Below are 20,768 nucleotides of genomic sequence, written 5' to 3'. Positions count from 1 at the left end.
CAGTCCCATGGCCACAACTAGCCGCTGAAAGGCAGGCTGGGAAAAGTAGCCTTTTTTCCAGGTGCTAAAAGTCAGGTGTTACTTTGCAAAGGAATAAGACAAGAATAGGTACTGGGGAAGGCAGTAGCAGTCTCTGCCACACTGTAGAAGAGGGGAGCCTTCTGGATTTTTTTTCTACTAATATTCTGAAATACTTCAATATAAATGTCTAAGCCACGATATTTAACATCTGGAAAAGTAATTGAATAAATAGCTGTGCGTCCAACCTGGTGTATGTCTATCTGGCATCTTCCGAGGACTTGAATCTGAACCAGAGCCAAAGATCTGCTTTTACCCAGCAAACAAATGTGTGTATAGAAACTCCATGAGGATTTACCCAGATGATTCTAGAACTCACTAGGAATTCTAACCCAAAGGATGATTGTCTCAACACTTCCATGATCATGTTGGATTAAATTTCCAGTAATCTGAGTTTTCTATGTTAGAATATTCCAGACATAGAAAATATCACCAAAAAGCTTAAAATTAGAAATGGAGTGCTTGTAGTATGGGAGAAGCAATGTAGGCGGAGCCAGGCAGGATAGCTTAGGAGTGGCCTGAGAAAACACTTTGAGTTAAGATTGCACAGCGCACTCACATGATATTCTAGGCCAGTGGTTCTCAACCTTCCTAATGCCGCGACCCTTTAATACAGTTCCTCATGTTGTGGTGACCCCCAATTTCATTGTTACAAATTGAACATAATTAAAGCATAGTGATTAATCACAAAAACAATGTGTAATTATATATGTGTTTTCCGATGGTCTTAGGCGACCCCTGTGAAAGGGTCGTTCGACCCCCAAAGGGGTCGCGACCCACAAGTTGAGAACCACTGTTCTAGGCTGTATTCCCGAAGACCTTGCATAATTCAAAACTCATGTACGTGGACACGGTATCTTCATAGAAAGAAAGGAAAGTAGAAAGAGCATTGCTCTCGGGGTGTGTGAATCTTCCGTTGTAGTTTAGAAGTGTCTTAGAGGGATGCTGAGCCTGCCAGCATGCTCCTCCTTCATTTTTATACGGTCACATGACACTTTGTACATGCTTAAAGGTGCCCCTCTTTAAATACGACTTCTTATTTTTCGACATCATCACTAATATTTTGTGGCATTCCCTGTCCTAAACAGCAGCACAGGTTAGCATGGTGGTGGTTTGGCTCTCTCCATATTTTTATTACTTCTAACTTCTGTTCCATAGTGATTGATCCTCAGTGAATTTTTCAGCTTGAGAACTAATGCCGCTGTTGAATGAAGGTTAGCATGATGTTGTTATGAGATATAAAAATAGTTTAAGTTAAAATCACATGTCAAAATAACAATACAGCAGTCATAAGAGTCCCTCCCTCCAAGTTCCAGTGCATGTGAACATCAGCATGGATTGGATGACACTCTCAAAGGACAGCAGGTGTTTCTGTCGACCACCTGCCTGTGGCAGTAGCATAAGCAGGGGTCGCAGTTCACTCAGCCTGCCAACTCTAACATCATGCATTTTTTACTCACTTTTAGTTTGAGGAGATTTGTTTATTTCATATATTATCTATAAAACAAGACAGTTAATAGTTTTAATGTTGCACTATTTCAAACTGATGTAAAGTGCAATTGCATAAAAAATGAAATTGTGTTATATATATTGAGAAACAAGCTAGTAGACTTCAGAGCCTTTGGAATGTAACATAAGAAATTTCACAGGAAGAGAACAGTACGACTGGAGACATGATTTTCTTGCTTTATAGAACAGCAGTATGAATTAAGTGAACAGAGGATGTCATTTCTTTCTCCTAGTTGCTATGGATACCATGTGTTAGAAATTATCTTCTCATTTATAATGTATTTTATTAGATTTTACAGTGGTAATGTGAATCCAGTCCTCATCAGACGATAAAGTAATTCTGTGTGTGTGTGTCCACCAAGCTGACTTTTGAAATATGGAAATACATTTTGAATGTGTATTTTGTAGTTCACCCGGCTGTCTTGCAGTAAGCAGTCTTCATCTGCCTTTCATGAATTATATTTTCTTAATTTGGCTTAGTATGAAAAACTGATCTGTTTTTAAGTCCTTCTGCGTTCTCTTCTCCATTTAATGTGTTCAGAAAGACTATTACACATGGCTCTATTTTATATTCTCAGTTTAGTTACATCTTGGTTTCTTCACTTTATTTTGCTAAGGGTTTGACATTTACTGCTGCCACTCACGTTGTATTTGCTGAGTTGTACTGGGACCCTGGGCATATAAAGCAAGCAGAAGACCGTGCTCACCGAATTGGACAATGCAGTTCTGTGAATATTCACTACCTCATTGCAAATGGGACTCTGGACACCCTCATGTGGGGAATGTTGAATCGCAAGGTAAGGCTTGAGTTTAAACCAGGTTCCCAGCTTACGGTTACCCATAGTCTACATGGGTTAAGAGGACGAGTTTTAGTGTTTTCAGGCAAAGGATACCTAAGTACACTAAGATACTGATGATAATAGAAAAGGTAGTACCGTACCTGCTATCCTTTGTAATAGAGACAGGCATGGATTTACGTGTATTCCTATTGTATTCACGCCCTTCTACCACTTTAGAGGCTAGAGGAGAGGGATAGCTAGCAAGGAACCATAATGCTTTCAAGCACCAAGTCTTTTTCATAAGTAAAGAATAAACCCTTTCCCTGAAGGATTCTTGAATCCAGAGCTAATATTGGATAGAGGACACCCTGCACCCAGACTCTAGAAAAGGTAGGAGGGACATTGCTTGCTCTGTCCCCTGAGCTGTTTCTTCTCCCAACCTTGCGGAATGTTTATAGAAAGGATTTGACTAAAGATTAGAAGATAGTTTTCAAGCACTGAGTATAGATATTCAAAATGGCCATTCATATGTAGGTTCAAAAGTTTATAAATATTAGAATAAAAGTTTTTATGAGAAAAGCCAATAAGATAATTTGTCTAGTGAAACCTAGTAATTTGGTTGTGATTTTGAATAATTATATGACTACAGCACATGATATGTTGAAGCAATATGATTTTCTTTAATGGATTGTCATTCAAATGCAAAATCAAGGTATTGCTTAGCAAATATCAGCAGTGAGGCGAATGTTACGAAGGTCACTGCTTCTCCCTCCTACAGGCGCAGGTTACCGGGAGCACATTGAACGGTAGGAAGGAGCGACTTCAGGCTGAGGAAGGGGAGAAGGAAAAATGGGATTTCCTGCAGTTTGCTGAAGCTTGGACTCCCAATGAGAGTTCGGAGGAGCTCAGGGATGAAGTTTTGTTCACTCACGTAAGACGATTATATGACTTATCCTTTTCTATTTTTTAATATCCTGAAACTATAACTTTATTGTATGTTGTTTTAAATAGCAATCTTCAGTTATTTGTGCTATTGAAAGCTAGCCTCCACATAAAGCTGAAAAACTGCTTAGAACCAAAAAATAACAGATGGAAGGAGGCTGCAGCCGTGGCTTGTATCTTCCAACAGTCAATATCAGTGCCTCACTGTTCAGTTCCTTAGAAAAACAAGTTAAGTAGAATCCAACTTCAGAGGAAAATACAGGAGGCTGTCTTTATGACCCTGAGGGTTGGGAAAGATGTATTAAATTTGCCACAAAATGTAACATAAGCAAGTTACAGACCCCTTTGGGGGCAATATGGTATGAGAATTATGGGAGTTTAATTTTAAATTTTGGAAGAGTTGATCAGAAATTATAAGAATAAAATTAAAGTCTATACATGTTTTTTCAAAGTGCAAATTTAAAAATTTAATATAAAGTTTAGTTCCATAAAAACATAATATTTTTATGTGGAACCTTTCTAAATTTTTATGTATCTTATTTGCAGGATTAGTTTTTTTTTTCTAGGATGCTAGAATGCCATTCTGTCAAATGTTGCTAAAAAAAAAAAAAGAATCCTTTATATAAGAATTTTATATATATATGTATATATATTTATACACACATAGATATATAGATATGTATATTTTTAAAATTAATTTCATAGAGTAAGGGAGAGGGAGAGAGAAATAGAAACATCAATGATGAGGGAGAATCATTGATTGGCTGCCTCCTGCACGCTCCCCTCTGGGGATCGAGCCCGCAACTCGGGCATATGCCTTTGACTGGAATTGAACCTGGGACCTTTTGGTCCGCAGGTTGATGCTTTATCCACTGAGCCAAACCAGCTAGGACTGTAAGAATTTTTTTAAATTAAACAACTCCTTTTAATAGTGTTTATTACATTATATTTTGGTCAATTAAAAACCAAGTATTCTAAGTATTGAAAAAATATATAATTCAAACAATAAAAATATAACTATTATTTGTAGTTGTCCTTTCTCTAAAATACCCTAACTATTGAAATATGTTTAAAGTTCATTTCTATGACAAGTATTAAGAATTTGACATTTGACACACATATACACATGTTTATTGAGTTCATGTGTATCTGAAGATAAATATATGTCACCCTGACCGAAGCTTGCTTTCCTGAGTTAGGTGCTTGTCTCTCGTAGGTTACTGTTACCTTGCACAGGTTTTACAGTGCCTGGCACATGTGGTATCGTAGAGCATTCTGCCCACGTACCTGCAGGCTTGCTTTCCACTGTTTCAGTTACCCATGGTCAAGAGTTGTCCAAAAGTATTAAATGGAAAATTCCAAAAGTAGACAATTCCTAAGTGTTAGATTGTGCCACCATGTTTCAGTTACCCATGGTCAAGAGTTGTCCAAAAGTACTAAATGGAAAATTCCAAAAGTAGACAATGTTAGATTGTGCCGCCGTTCTGAGTAGCATGATGAAATCTCCTGCCATTCTCCTCCAGTCCACCAGGACATCAATCATCCCTTTGTCTCCACATTATATATGCCTGCCCATTAGTCACTTAGTAGCCATTAGGATTATCAGATTGACTGTCCCAGTATTGCAGGGCTTGTGTTCAAGTCACCCTTCTTTTACCTAATAATGGCCCCAGAGCACAAGAGTAGTGATGCCAGCCATTCAGATATGCCAAAGAGGAGCCGGAAAGTGCTTCCTTTACGTGAAAAGGTATGTGTAGAAGAACATAGTGCGTAGAGGGCTTGGTGCTGTCCTCGGTTCCAGGCATCCACTGGGGATCTTGGAACGTGTCCCCGTGGATAAGGGAGGATGTGTGTGAATCGGAACCTTATAACAGACCATTTGTCTTGCTATGTATTTGTTTGGTTTTTCGGGCCCGCATGTGAAATGTGCTTGAATGACTTTAGGTGGGAATGCCACTTAGCACTTCTCTTTACATGCATTTTTAAGAAATGTTCAATTTGTTGAAAGGTCCTAAAAAAATTTAGTCCACTGACAAACATATTTTTCTTCTGAATGTTGCCAAAATCAGCATTTCCTATGGGAATTTTTCTATTTATACGGATTTCTTTCTGATCCTTTTTAAAAATCCTTTTAAAATTTTTTCCTACATTTGGCATTTTAGGCTATTTCTACTTTTGTTAATTAAGCTTTGCCAAATTAACTAAATTTGTCAATTGTCATTAAAAACCAAACAAACACGTGTTTAACTGGAAAGTTTGTAACAGTTCTAATTAGATGGCTTTGAACAGCTTGTGACTATTTTGGCGGTGTCAGCATTTTAAGGAATGTTCGTTTTATCTCCGCGCCAGTGCTCCGCGGCTGCGGCAGGAGGTCGGAGCTGGGGCAGAGAACAGGCCTTCCCCTGCGAAGGACAGACTGCGTGTGTTAGTCAGCGCACGGCTCGGCTCCGGCCTCAGCCCTGGAGAAGGGGAGGCGGAGGGGCTCCCCGGGAGAAGACCAGGAGCAGAGGGTGAGCCTGAGGGCAAAGAGGATAGACTGGGGCAGGAAGAGAGCCAGGAGGCTCAAGTCCCCCGGGTCCCCAGCTCCCAGTCTTCTTACCCCTGCCAGCCCAACACATTCAAAAGATGTGAAGTCTATGAATGATTTTTGGAAAACCAATAAATATGGTCAGTGTGACAGATTGGTCTTCAGGGAACTGACCTGGAGCCTAACTTTAGTATGATGAGGGGCCCTGGGGACAGGAGGCCTGTGGTTAGGACGAAGAGGAGGAGGGAAAGGAGAGAAAATTTTTGTGGATAAAATATTTCTATTCATTTTTATATTTCCTGCCTTCTTTCTCCCCTGGTGTTCACTGCCCTTCAGAATGGTATCATCTCTATCTCCCTCTCCTCCTTTCTTCATCAGAATCCTCTTTCTGTTACATAACCCAGCTATTAGGATGAAAAGATCTGTGGAATCAGGATGGTGTTCTACCAGCATATACCAGAAGTGTGCTGGTTGTTAAATATCAAATATTTGGGTGATGGTTGGTAACTAGCCACTTCCTCAGTCCCCTCCTGTGTGTAGGCCCTCACCTCACTACGGGGTCTCAGGGACCTCTGTGACCCGGCAGCACGGGGCCCCTCGGGCTCTGCTTTGACCCAATACTGGTCACTGCCCCTACTATAGCTGTGTTAAACATTTAAATAATCACCTGCATGGCATTAATCCACACAAGTGTATGAGTCACAATTCTTTACCCATCCTAGAGAGATTTACATTTTTAAAAGACATTATTTGTTAACCCAAATGAAACTCGAATTTAAGTCCAACTCAGACGAGAGCAAACATCCCAGGACCACAAGGAAGGGCACCTTTGCTCAGCCCAGGTGGCTGTCTCCTAAGGAGTCGTCCTTCCACCAGGGTCGCTGCCTCAGCCAGGGTCAGTTTTCTCAAGCTAGTTCATTTCTTCTCATCTGAATGCGCATGGCTTCTAATTCTCTTTTGGCTTTGAGATGCTTTCATTTTCCTACATTGACTTCCACTGAATGATAAAGTAGGTTGTCTCCAGATGGAAAGAGAGAAATGTGGACTCTATTAGTCTGTGTTGTCATTTCCAAATAATTAAAGGCTGCTTCATTTTTGCCACCATCATCTGAGGGATATTCCTTCCTTTGGCTACAGCTGTGGTAAACTGGGCCCTTCCCCTACCCTCTTCAGGGACCTTTCCCATCCTCCTTTGGCCCTTAATGGGTAATCAGCATCATCATTTATTCAGCCATTGTGTTCCTAGATCACTAGATGGCTTCCAAGGTCCTTTCTAAGTATATAACTTATACTTCATAGTATAATAAAGTATCCAAAGATAAGCTTGGTGCATAAGTGATTCACCGTTGAGCAAAAGAAAGGACTGATTTAGCAAGTCCAGCTCCTGTTTAGGACAAGTCTTCCTTCTGCCTGATTTCTCTTCCTCAGATCCCAGTGAGCCACAGCTGCTTCCCTCTGGTCCTTCAGACAGCAGTTCTCTTCCACGTGGGAGCAGATTTCCAGATAGCTCCCAAGTCCCCACTCCTGCACTCTGCGCTCCTTGCCGGTTGTCATTGGCCTCTTCCTGGCTGTCTGGCCTTCCTTACCTCCCCAGTACTCATGTCTCTGCCCTGGCTCATAGCACTGCCTTTTCTGTCATGACCAAGCTCCAGTCCCTGGCCTTTGTCCTCCGGGCCTTCTAGGGCATCCTTCACCCAATGCAGATTTACCTTTCAGACACCACATTGGCATTGGGAACATAGGATGGCTGCCCTGGCTGGTTTGGCTCAGTGGCGAGAGCATCAGCCTGCGGACTGAAAGATCCCAGGTTCGATTCCAGTCAGGGGCACATGCCCGGGTTGTGGGCTCGGTTCCCAATGGGGGGCATGCAGGAGGCAGCTGATAGTGATTTTCTCTCATCATTGATGTTTCTATCTCTCTTTCCCCCTCCCTTCTTCTCTGAAATCAATATAAAAAATATATTTAAAAAAAGAACATAGGATGGTTGCTGGTTTGCTGCAAAAATAGTGTATGTAGTTGGAAAGGAGAGCTCTCCAGCACAACTGTGAAATTTCAAAGTATGCCCACAAAATTCATAAACTGCATATTTATTAAATTCCAACATTGTGTGAAATATTTGTTTTCTTGTGGGCTAAAAAGTACAAATAAGAATCTGTCACAAATATATAAGAAATAATAGCCTTGTTTCCCACATCGTGTCTTGTTGAAAAAATGGTAACAGCAGGAAGTAAGTTGATGCAGGAACTGTGGCATTGGTGAAGTCTGAATTTGTCTCATCCAAGCCTCTTGTTTCTGAATATGCTAAAGCGCTGGTTTCTTGAAGCGAACACACCTCACATTTGATATTTATTTAGTATGTATTTTAGAATTCAAACCACTCTGTAAACATTATTAACTAGTCTGCATAATATCCTAATGATAAGAATCAGAGGCAGCCTCATTGTCATGGAGACATTCAGATATCTCTGTCATCGCTTACATCACATAGTGCTATTACTAGGCATTTGTCTTGTTTGCCTCTGTGACTTCAAGTCACTCAGTAATAATAATTAACATGTAGTAGTAATCGTAATAATTAACCGACTGGTTATTCCATGCAGTTACAGTGCTAAGCCTTTAACACTCATGATCTTGTTTAATCTTCCCAACTACACCTTGAGGCAGATACTGTTAACACGTCCCACTAACGCTCAGAAAGGTTAAGTCGGCTGCCACAGTCAGTATGTGCAGAGCTGGGATTGAGCCCATGCCTTTCTGCTCTAAACTCTACTTTCATTTCCTTGCCTAACTATACTAGAGGCATTAGAACCATGTACTGTAGACCCTCGATTACTTGTGGAATGCATAGGACATGAAACACTTCATTTTGGCTTAGCCAGTGTATATGGAATGTGTACTACACATAATACATTCAAAGATAATTCATTATATAGAAAATGTTTATATGTAAATATTTATTAAGATTATGTGAAATGCAAATCAAAACCACAGCGAGATACCACTTCACACCCAGTAAGATGACAAAAATTAAAAAGTCAGATAATAAGTGTTGGCAAAAATGTAGAGAAATTGGAGCACCCATCCATTGCTGGTAGGAATGTAAAATGCAACCATTTTGAAAAACAATCTAGCAGTTCCTTAAACTAGTAAACACAGCAGTTCCACTTCCAGTGAAATTAAAAAATGTCCACACAAAAGCTTGTACTTGAATATCATAACAGCATGATTCATAATAGCCAGAAAGTTAGACCAGTTCAAATGTTCATCAATTGATGAAAGAATAGTGTTGTATATCCACGTGATGGACTATTACTCGGCCATGAAAAGAAATGAGGTACTGGCACATGGCTACACTACAGAGGAACCCCTGAAAACATTATGCAAGTGAAAGGCCCCATATTGTCCGGTTCTGTTTATATGAATTAGCCAGATAGGCAGACCCACAGAGAAAGAGTAGAGTAGTGGGAGACAGGCCTTGGGGGCCGCGGGGAGGGACTGACTGCTTCAGTGGCATGGGGTTTCTTTGTGAGGGTGATGAAAATGTTTTCTAATTAAACAGTTGTGATAGTTGCCTAATTCTGAATATGCTAAAAAAAATCACTTGAATGGACACTTTAAAAGAGTGAATTTTATAATTAAGCTATCTCATTAGAGCTCTTATTTGTAAAAGGATGTATGTTAACTAGGTGCAAAGGTAAGGAAAACTGCTAGCTTTCCTTTGGAGCTTCCTCCAATTGAGAGAGAGTATTGTAAGCACGTCGTTTTAATGTCATGTGACGGATGTGAGAACAGATATGTGAGGCGGGCTCTGGGCACACAGGACGGAACAAATAGCTGCCCAGGGCAGTGGGAAGTTTTCCTTCAGAAGTGGATTCTGAGGATGGGCTCAGAGAGGGGTTCTAGCTCAGGCAGAGGGAGCCCCAAAAGCACCGTGACATGAACAGACGTCAGTGTTTCTGGGAACGCTATTCCATGTGAACGTGCGGGCAGAGGGCACACGGGGAGGGAGTCACAGGAGAGAGAGGGGTTCTAGCTCAGGCAGAGGGAGCCCCAAAACACCGTGACATGAACAGACGTCAGTGTTTCTGGGAACATGATTCCGTGTGAACGTTCGGGCAGAGGGCACACGGGGAGGGAGTCACAGGAAAGGAAGCCCGAAACTGCAGTCAGGCGGAAGCCACACAGGCCATGCCCGGCAGTTGGATATTATCCCGGTAACAGCAGTGTCATTAGAGGTTTTTATTTTTATTCCCCACTGATTTTTTTTAAGTTCATTGATTTTTAGAGGAAGAGTGAGAAAAGGAGAAGAGAGAATCATGGATTGGCTGCCTTCTGCATGCCCCCTACTGGGGATCAAGCCCACAACCCAGGCATGTGCCCTGACTGGGAATCTAACCAGCAATTTCTCAGCCCATACGATGACACCCAACCAACTGAGCCTCACCGGCCAGGGCTCATCAGAGGCCTTTAAGCAATGAGTGTCGTGATCAGATTTCCGTTTTCAAAAGGGGCAGTGTGGGAAATGAATCCTAAGAGGAGACAAGTTCTTGGAGGCAGTGGTACTTGGGGAACCGATTCTTTGCCAGATAGGCAGACCCACAGAGAAAGAGTAGAGTAGTGGGAGACAGGCCTTGGGGGCCGCGGGGAGGGACTGACTGCTTCAGTGGCATGGGGTCTCTTTGTGAGGGTGATGAAAATGTTTTCTAATTAAACAGTTGTGATAGTTGCCTAATTCTGAATATGCTAAAAAAAATCACTTGAATGGACACTTTAAAAGAGTGAATTTTATAATTAAGCTATCTCATTAGAGCTCTTATTTGTAAAAGGATGTATGCTAGGTGCAAAGGTAAGGAAAACTGCTAGCTTTCCTTTGGAGCTTCCTCCAATTGAGAGAGAGTATTGTAAGCACGTCGTTTTAATGTCATGTGACAGATGTGAGAACAGATATGTGAGGCGGGCTCTGGGCACACAGGATGGAACAAATGGCTGCCCAGGGCAGTGGGAAGTTTTCCTTCGGAAGTGGATTCTGAGGATGGGCTCAGAGAGGGGTTCTAGCTCAGGCAGAGGGAGCCCCAAAAGCACCGTGACATGAACAGACGTCAGTGTTTCTGGGAACATGATTCCGTGTGAACGTTCGGGCAGAGGGCACACGGGGAGGGAGTCACAGGAAAGGAAGCCCGAAACTGCAGTCAGGCGGAAGCCACACAGGCCATGCCCGGCAGTTGGATATTATCCCGGTAACAGCAGTGTCATTAGAGGTTTTTATTTTTTTTCCCCACTGATTTTTTTTTAAAGAATAGTTCATTGATTTTTAAAGGAAGAGTGAGAAAGGGAGAAGAGAGAATCATGCATTGGCTGCCTCCTGCATGCCCCCTACTGGGGATCAAGCCCACAACCCAGGCATGTGCCCTGACTGGGAATCTAACCAGCAATTATTCAGCCCATAGGATGACACCCAACCAACTGAGCCACACCAGCCAGGGCTCATCAGAAGCCTTTAAGCAGATGAGTGTCGTGATCAGATTTCCATTTTCAAAAGGGGCAGTGTGGGAAATGAATCCTAAGAGGAGACAAGTTCTTGGAGGCAGTGGTACTTGGGGAACCGATTCTTTTCCTGCCTCCCTCCCAGCCAGTTCCAGCCCAGCCGCTCCCTCGCGGCTTTCTCCCCTGCCCCTGGAGGAGGAGCTGTTGGTCTGATTTTTCAGAGCCTGAGAACTTGGTTGGGCCACAATTCAAAGCTAATGGGCTCCTGTCCTCTGCACATGTGTGTGTCCACCGGCCCTGTCAGGCCCCACAGCCTTCTCCACTGCTGGATGTGGGGGGAATGGTGGGAAGTCTCACTGTGGCCTTCAGATGGTTTTTGTAATACACCTTGTACTGAAATTTTACTGTGGTGCTCTCAGGTGCGCGGGTCTATTGATAAAGCCAGTTCCTTTTTACTAGTAAGGTTATTACTAAATAGAAGTGTCCTTGTCAGGGATTCCCAAATGGGATTTGGGGTACTAAACATCCTGAACTCCTAACAGTGGCAGTGGTAATAGAGTGAAAGAGAAAAATTTCACGCCTACCAGGGGTACAATCAATACAGTGAGGCCTGTGTGGCGCCCTGGTTAATAGCATCATGTTCAGGAAGGGAGAGGGGATTGAAACAACCACCAGCAGAGGCATGTAAGCAGGTGAGGGGAGGGCCAGCTGGAGTGGTAGGAAGTGACCCAGCTCAGTCTACAGCGGGAGGATCCATAGCAGAGGCCTGCAGGGCTCACCTGGGAAGCAGTGGAGCCAGGAGACCGAGGGCAGGAGAGGAGCTGGCTTACAGGTGGCGTGAGGAGTCCATGTGCGACCTTGAGTGTGAGGAGCCTCTGAACCACTCAGCTGATATCCAAGAGGCATATGGACGTCAGGCCTAGACAGACCTTAAGGGAGAGACTGTGGCCCGTGGGCTCTGAATGACTCACCCGGAGTCCCATTCCAGCGATCTGTGCATGATATTAGGTAACGTTTGCTGTAAATTCTAATTGTCCTTGGAAGAGAGCCACCCCCAAAGACATTTGCCTGCACTGCACTTGATGTCATCTTTAGAAATAAGTAATAACATTTTTCATTTTTACCCTTTTTTAAGCTGGAGTGTTTTATTTTTTCTCTTTGCCTACAGAGAAAAACTTGTGCCTGAGAGTTGATCACTGTCACAATTTTAACTACATGGGAATGAACGTTTTGCAAAATCTGAAAAATTCAGTCATTATTTTTAGGAGAATTAAAAAAATGTATTTTCCGTTTGATGATGAGACGACGTTTGTCACTCTGTGTCCCCTGACTTGATCATAAATGGTAGAGAAGGCCCTTGTCTTAGTGCCAGTCCCAGTCATCAGTCATCAGCCGTTCAGGAGGCCAGCACATGTCGAGGCCCCTCGTTCGTAACACAGCGGTTTCGTCAGTTCCTTTAGGATCATCAGTATTGTGGTGAGACGACTGACACAAGGCAGTGACGGTTTCTACCAGAGCTGTCCTGGGATCAAAGTCTGTTCAGCCCGCCCTCGGTGTCTCTGCTGGCGGTGTGTGCTGAGCTGGACTCGCACCAGGCTTTGAAGTGCTTTATTGCTTTTTTATGAGTTTTACTAGATTTTCTTTTCCTCTCCTTCGGTTCTAGCAACTGACTTAATCCGATCATCGTGGCCAGGGGCTTTGTCTCTAAAGACCAGTGGTTTACCACGCTGTAAAACAGAGCAGATGTATTAGTCCCTGCACCTTTCAGAGAAAAGCGTGCACTTTGTCACATTAAGCATTTTGCAGTTTTTATGCCCAGCGCTTCTCACCAAAAGCAATATTTTTTCTTTTGTTTTTCAAAAACAATTGGACAAAAGACAGAAACACAATAACTGGGTGTCAGCAATATAACTGAAGAGAGGAATATGTCCTTCCATTCTCCACATTGCTTATGATACGGGCGTGTTGACTTAACTATATTTCCCCAAAGCCTTTTGATAAAAATTACTGTAAACTCAGATCACTCCTCCTATTTAGAAACACCTACATGTAAGTTTCTTATCACATTAAAAGGGTCACTTCAAATCGTTATTTCTTTACAAGGACAGTCATGATGAGCTAGGACATTTGTGAATAATTTGTTACTATAATGTCTCATTAAGGCAAGAAGGTAGTTATAAAAGAAAGACTTTTTAGCTTACTCTTGCTATTAAGTAACAAAGCTTTCCTAAGCCATAAAAATATTTTGACTTCCTGTGTTCCTGCTTTTCTTTACCACTGAGAAGTGCTGTAATATTAATAAGTCAGTAATTTTAAATGTCGACCTGCCACCGCAGTGCGGGTGCTGACTATGTAACCATCAGGATTGTGGTGAGACCGAGAGAGCTTGCTCCTGCAGGGGGTCATGTTATTGTGAAACCTAATATTTCTGAAAAACCTGTTTATTTGGGGAGTGTTTTGTTTACAGTTATTTTTTAAAACTTTTTTCTCAGATGCAGTCTTCAGTGGATCCATGATCACTTTTTAAAAATTAATTTAAATTTTAAAAGAAAAGTTATTAGAAGCAGCTTAACAGATATAGGAATTTTGCGTTCATGTTTAGTATCTGTGCCTACAAATCTTGCTCAAGGTCACTTTCTTCTTGTATTAACCAGACATGTCCCCAGTGGACTCTCCAGGAGGAGCTGTTGGTGACCTGTCCCTGCCTCCAGTCACCCAGGAGAGGGTTGTTTTAGGCTGACGTACGTGACACCTTTGAGTCCTGCCAGCACAATAATGTCTCCTGAGTCCCCTTGCCATTGCAGCCCAGGCACTTTCTTCTACTCACCTCATCAACGGTTTCCCTTTGGGACGGCATGAGCACTCCCCTGTCATTTGCTCTTATGGGAAGCTGTTCAGAGCCCAGTTACAGTTAGGCAAGTGAGCATCTTTCACACCTGCACAGAAGTTACTGTGTCTTGGCATTATTCAGGTGTGTTTTTTTAATTATTTGAGATCAGCTAGAGGGATCCTCATTATTTAAGAGAATGTATGCATTTGTTTCCTCTTAAAAAGAGTTCGCCGCCCATGTGTACATTCACGTATGATCCTTCAATCTCTCGTTATCTCTAGAAAATTAAGGAAAGAAATGGAGCTACTTGAACCATGTGTGCATCTTCAGGTATTTTATTCTAATCCAGTGGATGGATATATAGATAGATAGAGATTTCAGAGAGGTAGATAGATAGATAGATAGATTTCAGAGAGGAAGGGAGAGGGAGAGAGATAGAAACATCAATGAGGAGAGAGAATCATTGATTGGCTGCCTCCTAAATGCCCCGTACCGGGGATTGAGCCTGCAACCTGGGCATGTGCCCTGACTGGGAATCAAACCGTGACCACTTGGTTCATAGGTCAGTGCTCAACCACTGAACCACACCAGCCGGGCATAATCCAGTGGCTTTTAACCTCTGTTGGGGCCTGAATCCCTTTGAGACTACGGAGAGAACAAAGAACTGCTCTCTGAAAATGCACATACAATACAACCTTTTCTAGTCAATCCAGGGCTTTCTCAGGCTCACTGAAGGCTGTTCAAGGTCTAGTGAGAGGCCCATGAATCTCAAATTGAGAACTTGTATTCAGTAAACCTGTGACTCTTCTTGTTCCCATCCAACATGGACAGTTCTCATTAGGACGTGTCAGAGATTTTCTCACCTGTTTCTCAGTCATAGCTCAGTGTCAAAGAAACCTCGTCAGCCAGCTTCCTGCCTGATTGCTCAGAGGCTACAATCAGAAAACAGAACTGCTGATATGGATCAGTTTCTTTTTATTTTATTTATTTATTTACTTATGTTTCTTTCTTGATTAAGGTATTACATATGTGTCCTTATCCCCCCATTGCCCCCCCTCCGCCTCCCTATGTATGCCCTCAGCCCCCTGGTGTCTGTGTCCATTGGTTAGGCTTATATGCATGCATACAAGTCCTTTGGTTGATCTCTCCCCCTTACCCCACCATCCCCTACCTTCCCTCTGAGGTTTGAGCATCTGATCGATGCTTCTCTGTCTCTGGATCTGTTTTTGTTCATCAGTTTATGTTGTTCATTATAACTGAGGATCTCAGAAGAAGTTTTTATTCTGTTATGCCTCACAGCTTCTGGCAGCCCCATGGCCAGGGCCCTAACTTGTAACGTTCACTCTCTGTAACTACATTCATCATTGTCTAATTTAGCCATCATAACATTAGCTGAAGTCATTGTTACAGATTAATCTCATCCTTTCCTTTTTTCTAAAATTATGTTCTGTGTATCCTTGGTTTCCTGAGATGATATAAAATGATTCCCTTTCAGCCTGCCCACTCCTTTTCTGAAATTTACATGCTACAGCCTCAATTTATGATTACCCAAGTGGCTGAAGTTTCAAAATAGCACCTATTCTGATTGCTCCCAGGCGCTGTGAGTACACCTGAGCAGCGCAGAGGGCGACTTCAATTTCTGATCACCCCTAGTCACTGTTAACCTTGACTTTCAACCTGCCTCTAGCAGAGAATGAGAATTTTTCAAATGCTGATTTTCAAAATTAGTCATTACTTAACTAGTAAAAGAAGTTCTTTTAAAAATAGCTTAATTGAAGAGATCAACTATAAAAGCTGATATTTTTTATTATTATTATTAAATCTTTAATGTTCAGATTATTACATTGGTTCCTCTTTTTTCTCACCATACCTCCCCTCCACCCAGTTCCCACCCCACCCTCCGCCCTCACTCCCCACCCACTGTCCTCATCCATAGGTGCACGATGGTTTCCTGAGATGATATAAAATGATTCCCTTTCTGCCTGCCCACTCCTTTTCTGAAATTTACATGCTACAGCCTCAATTTATGATTACCCAAGTGGCTGAAGTTTCAAAATAGCACCTATTCTGATTGCTCCCAGGCGCTGTGAGTACACCTGAGCAGCGCAGAGGGCGACTTCAATTTCTGATCACCCCTAGTCACTGCTAACCTTGACTTTCAACCTGCCTCTAGCAGAGAATGAGAATTTTTCAAATGCTAATTTTCAAAATCAGTCATTACTTAACTAGTAAAAGAAGTTCTTTTAAAAATAGCTTAATTGAAGAGATCAACTATAAAAGCTGATATTTTAAGGCCCTGAGAATTTTCTTAGGTTCTTGTTTTGTGTTATTGGAGAGAGGGTTGCTTTTTTAAAAACAAATCTGAAACAGTTTTGTTTCATTTTATCTTTTAGTGGAGAGATGGAGAAATTAAAATGTTTTTATAGAAACAAATTATTTAAAATGTAGAATGAGACAAAAGTTTTTTTATTTAAACATTATTCAGTATAAGCAACAATAGCCTATTATTGTATACTAGAGGCCCAGTGCACGAATTCGTGCACAGGTGGTGTCCCTCAGCCTGGCCAGTGATCAGACCCCTCAGCTGATCGGGGCTGTCTCGTAGAGGCCCAGTGCACGAATTCGTGCACGGTGGTGTCCCTCAGCCTAGCCGGTGATCAGACACCTCAGCTGATCGGGGCTGTCTCTCCGAGTCCAGGGGAAGGTACCGCAGGAGGTTGTCTGGCCTTGGGAGGTTGGCTGTGAGAGCACACTGACCACCAGGGGGCACCTTCTGTGTTGAGCGTCTGCCCCCAGGTGGTCAGTGTGCATCAAGCGACTGGTCGTAATGGTTGCTTAGGCTTTTATATATATAGATTTTGTTTTATTTTTTTTGGTGTTTCATATTTATTTATTTAGCTGTTTTATATACTTTTTTTAAAAAAATGTCTTTAAAATTATATCTAGGAAGAGAACCAGTTGAGGGAGGGGATTAAGGCAGTATATTGAAAACAAGCACGTTAAGTGAAAGACTCCTTAATAATGGTGAAGTGCTTGGTACCCATCTTCTCCCATCCAAGTACTAACCAGGCCCAACCCCGCTCAGCTCCCGAGATCAGATGATATGGGCACGTTCGAGGTGGTATGGCTGCAGACATCAGCACCCTCTGATCGACTCCCGGGTCCCTGGTAGCCAGCACTGCATCCTCCGGGCAGGGGCCTGAAGGACCCCTTTCTGGAGAAACTGACTGGACTAAGAAGCAACAGTGGAGACTGAATGGGATCCCCAGGCAGTCACTGCTGACCCCAGTGAAGTTTCCCACATGGAACTTCCAACAGTAGCATTTTAGTGTCTTATTTTTCAATATGAATGGACAGCAGGGCTACTGGGTGTGAAAGGAAGCCACTCAGATGAAACAGAAACCAAAACAAGCATGTGAGCCCAGAAAGGGGTAGAAAAGAAACCGACAATGCAATGAGCTGAAGGAAACTTTAAAAAAACACCACAACTGCCATTGATATTCACAGAGAAGAAAAAGAATGTCTTATACCCATGAAACAAGAGCAAGGAGGGAAAAATCAGAGAACAAGGAAACGCTCTTAGAAATTGAACCTGTATCTTTGAAAGGACTAATTCAGCAAGGATGGAAAGGAAAATGAGGAAATCACACAGAGTAGAACAAATAGAAATGGTAAAATGTGAGAAAAGGTGAAGAAAATCATATGATCGGTTCAGAAGCTTTTTGCCTAATAGGAATTACAAACAGAGGAAATAGAGGAAGAAAAAAACTATAAGAAAATTTCCCAGAGCTGAAGGACATGAGCTTTTCTGATTGAAAGCACCCACTGAGCACCTAGTAGAATGAATGGAAAACCAGAGTACACATACACTAAAGCCACTACTCTCCTGATTTCCTACCTTTTTTACTGTTCCCTTTCTGTTTTCTTCTCAGTATCTCTTCCTCATTCCAGCCTTCATGCTGTCCCTCTGCTTTCTGTCTGTGGCTCTCCCCTTTCCCCTTTCCTCACTTCCTGCCCCCTCCACGTGTGGTGACATCCAGTTCTGTGACGTTAGCGACCTCTCTATGCCAGTGTTCCCGGATGGGTAAACCCAGCTGGCTCTTCCAGACCTGTTTCCTGACACTTCCCCCTCCCCGCACTCCATACCCCAGTCCCCCCAGTCCCCACACATGTCAAAAAGTGGGCTTATTTCCTTTTCTCTCTGTGCCTTCTAATGAGCCCCGTTCCTTTCTGTGTTCCCTATTACAGTAACTGAGAATGTCATCACTACAGTGTTACACATCATAAACGAGGAGGCTGGGATCACTCTGGGCCCTTCCATCTACCTCTTCCCTCCCATTCAATCACTGTGTCCGATCAGACCTTCTGGTGATAAGCCCCTGTGTCCCAGTTCCCAGGCAACCCTTCTGTTCCTTCATTCTTATATAGGGAGGGACAGCAAAGGTCATTGAACATTTGAGGAGAAAATCTGTAGCTAAAAAAGTGAACAAAACAATACAAAAATTCATCCTAAGGATAACTTTTTAGAAACTCCACTTAGTAGCCTCAGATTTGAAATAATATTGCCAATATGAGTAAAATCAATAATATGAAAAAGGAACAAGAAAGAAGGAACTTTTAGTAATTAAAAATATTACTGCCAAAATAAAAAATTCTCTAGAAGGTTCGAAAGATGAAATAGAGGAAAACTTTGCCCTGGCAGGGTGCCTCAGTGGGTTGGAGCATCGTCCTGTACACCAAAAGGTCAAGGGTTTGATCCCTTTTGGGGGGCATGTACAGAAGGCAACCAAATGATGTGTTCTCTCTCTCTCTCTCTCTCCCCCCCCCCCCTCCTCTCTCAACTCTCTCTCTCTCTCTCTCTCTCTCTCTCTCTCTTTCTCCCCTCCCACCCCTTTCCACTCTTCCTTCCAGCCCTCTTCTTTTACACACACACACACACACACACACACACACACACACACACACACATACATATACAGGAAAACTCCAAGAGTTTAGAAAGTAAAAACACCAAAAAAGGGAAATATTAGAAAGAAGATATAGATGTCTCGGTCCTACGTTTTGCTAACAGGAATTCCAGAAGAAGAGAAAAGGAATGGAAGAAATTATCAAAGAACAATGGAAATGTCTAAGAGCTAAAGATAATACTGTTCAAAACTGAGGTATCCCGAGTGCTGAGCAGAAGGCATGTAGATGGAACTGGAAAGCATTATGCTAAGTGAAATAAGCCAGTCAGAGAAAGATAAATATCACATGATCTCACTCATTTATGGATATAATGAACAACATAAACTGATGAAAACAAGGACTGATCCAGAGACGGAGAGGCATTGATTGGACTGTCGGGCCTTGGAGGGAAGATAGGGGAGGGTGGGGGTAAGGGGGAGAGATCAACCAAAGGACTTATATGCAAGCATATAGGCCTAACCAATGGACACAGACAACAGGGGGGTGAGGGCATGATTGGGGGGGATGGGGGTAATATGGGGATAAGGACACATATGTAATAACTTAATCAATAAAAATTAATAAAAATAAATAAAAACCACTATAATTCAGGTACAAAAAAAAAAATGAAACAGATATGGATGAGTAAGTGCAGACCATTGAAATGGTAGAACACCGGAGATAAAAGGCCCGGAAAGCATCTAAAACAAGCAAAAAGCTTTCATCTATAAGGGAACAGCCTCACCCTCATCAAATGCTGGAAAAAGTAAAGGGATGTCTTTAAATATTTAAGAATCGTTTGCCCAATGAAAGTACTGACTAAGGGTTAGGACAAAACCAGCTAATTCCAGACATGCAGAGACTTGGAGAGCTGACCTCCACCTTAAAATCCTCATCGCTTCACTAGCAATAGCTGATCGAATCTGTTCATGTTTGCTGAACATTTGCTAATATTTTCAAAATCCTGCAAGACCTCTTTGCAGTCCTATTATATGGATAGAACATTTTCTTTAATTTTTTGTATCTTTGTTTCCTCATTTCTTTTTTAAACCCCAAACTCTATTAAGTCTGCTATTTCTCTGCTTTTCTCCATCCTTTTCTTATAATTTCCTTTGTGCGTTGTTTTAAAAAATTTGTCTCATCGTTAATTATTTCATTCTTTATATTTTTATCTAAAATCTGTAACTTCCACAAGTAATTAGACAATTATTTTATAGTATGTGAAAATGTATACTAGTAAAGAACAGCCTCATAAACTAAAAGTAGTACATTATTGGGGGAGGAACTTTTTTCCTATAATATGTGTTTTAATTTCACTAATACAGGAACAGCCTAAACCTTCCTACCTTCCATTTTTTTGTGGGGGAGCTAGGGGGAGGGGATTGAAGTTTTAAAAAAAAGTATGAATATATATATATTAGAGGTTCATTGCAGGAAGATTCCTGCAAGAATAGGGCTTCCTTGAGCCTATTCCTGCAAGAACAGGGCTTCCTGAGGCCAGAGCGAAGCAGAGAAGGGAGCGAAGCCGGAGGCGGGCTTTGCTCCCTCCCGTCTCCACAGCCTCGGCTCCCTCCCTTCCCCGCCACCTCGGCTCCCTCCCGTGTCCTCTGCTTTGCCTCCCTCCCATGTCCGCTGTCTCGCTCCCTCCCTTCTCCGCCACTTCGCTCCCTCC

At 42.3% G+C, this 20,768-nt stretch overlaps 1 protein-coding gene across 2 annotated transcripts in view; it reads left to right on the top strand.

Moving 5' to 3' along the window:
* ZRANB3 (zinc finger, RAN-binding domain containing 3) overlaps nt 1–20,768 on the top strand; it is a 189,728-nt gene that overhangs the window by 140,460 nt on the left and 28,500 nt on the right. For both annotated transcript variants that reach the window (XM_005868874.2, XM_014541779.1), the window contains exons 10-11: nt 2,205–2,384; nt 3,145–3,297. In XM_005868874.2, the coding sequence (XP_005868936.1) occupies nt 2,205–2,384; nt 3,145–3,297 (333 nt within the window). The remainder of the gene's footprint in view (nt 1–2,204; nt 2,385–3,144; nt 3,298–20,768) is intronic.

This window comes from Myotis brandtii, unplaced genomic scaffold (genome assembly GCF_000412655.1).
Source record: "Myotis brandtii unplaced genomic scaffold, ASM41265v1 scaffold278, whole genome shotgun sequence".
Taxonomy (NCBI): Eukaryota; Metazoa; Chordata; class Mammalia; order Chiroptera; family Vespertilionidae; genus Myotis; species Myotis brandtii.
Note: the sequence above shows the minus strand (reverse complement) of the source record. Positions and strands in the feature narration are given on the sequence as shown.